Raw genomic sequence first — 1,084 nt, forward strand, 5'->3', positions numbered from 1 at the left:
AGATAGAGAGAGAGACAGAGAGAGGGACAGAGAGAAAGAGACAGATAGAGAGAGACAGAGAGAGAGAGAGGCAGAGAGAGAGAGAGAGAGAGAGAGAGAGAGAGAGAGAGAGAGATAGTTTTGTATATCTTTAATTTTGAATTATGCCCCTATCAGCGAAATTAAGAATACTCAGAAGGTGAGCTTCAGGCCGTGCAGAGCGGAATAAAACGTCCATGCAAAAGTACCGAGACACGATAAGATACATTCTCTCTACATGGGATTCGAACTCAGGTCTCTTGAGTGCCCAAGGGAAGCGTCTAACTGCTAGACCACAGACGTCAGTAGAGAATTAATAACACAGCAGTGCACAAAGAAGAAACAGCTAAAATGATAATCAGATGCAGAACATTTTGGAAGAAGCAAACTGGTGCGTCTTGATAAGTCAGTAGGGTTTCGAAAAGTTACTATGTCAACTGGATTGATCTTTTTCTCTTTTTGTTTCTTTAAAAAAAAAAAAAAAGCAACATACGTTGGCAGTAGTATCTGCTTCTTAAACATTGATCAAGTTTAATTTCTGAAAACACCTCTGCGTAACACATGAATACAGCTGAAATGTGCAAGGGGAAAACAGACTATGCCACTCTTTCGCATTTTGAGAAATAAAACAAAACTCTTGTTTTTCCAAACGAAATCTTATTTTATCAAGATAGATACTGAGAGACTCGCCAGGCTTAGAAGGGACAGAACGGGCACGTGAACATTTTCAACCTATGCCACAACTCAAGTTGTCAAAAAACAACAAACTGACATCTCATTTCCCCTTTCAATACAACAACTTTAAAACATACCTGTGCTGCTGTCTTCTGCAACGCCTTCTTCTTACGTCTGCACTTTGTGGCTGCTCGTCTGTTCTGTTCTTTCCTTCTTTCTCTCTTCTCCATCTCAGCTTTGGTCATCTGGAAGAAGAAAAATAATGTATAATTAATGGAAAATGTCCATTTGTTTCGAGTAGGTATTTCATCTTGCAGACAGACAGATAGACATAATATAGATAGATAGATAGATAGATAGATAGATAGATAGATAGATAGATAGATAGATA

At 38.6% G+C, this 1,084-nt stretch overlaps 2 protein-coding genes across 2 annotated transcripts in view; one reads left to right on the forward strand and one right to left on the reverse strand.

The window, feature by feature from the left end:
- LOC101852100 (disabled homolog 2-interacting protein) overlaps positions 1 to 1,084 on the forward strand; it is a gene marked incomplete at both ends in the record, with an annotated part of 79,851 nt that overhangs the window by 10,070 nt on the left and 68,697 nt on the right.
- LOC101850011 overlaps positions 1 to 1,084 on the reverse strand; it is a gene marked incomplete in the record, with an annotated part of 14,110 nt that overhangs the window by 3,621 nt on the left and 9,405 nt on the right. Inside the window, 1 exon segment of the mRNA XM_005100868.3 lies at positions 831 to 938. Within this exon segment, the coding sequence (XP_005100925.2) occupies positions 831 to 938 (108 nt within the window).

This window comes from Aplysia californica, unplaced genomic scaffold (assembly GCF_000002075.1).
Source record: "Aplysia californica isolate F4 #8 unplaced genomic scaffold, AplCal3.0 scaffold00263, whole genome shotgun sequence".
NCBI lineage: Eukaryota > Metazoa > Mollusca > Gastropoda > Aplysiida > Aplysiidae > Aplysia > Aplysia californica.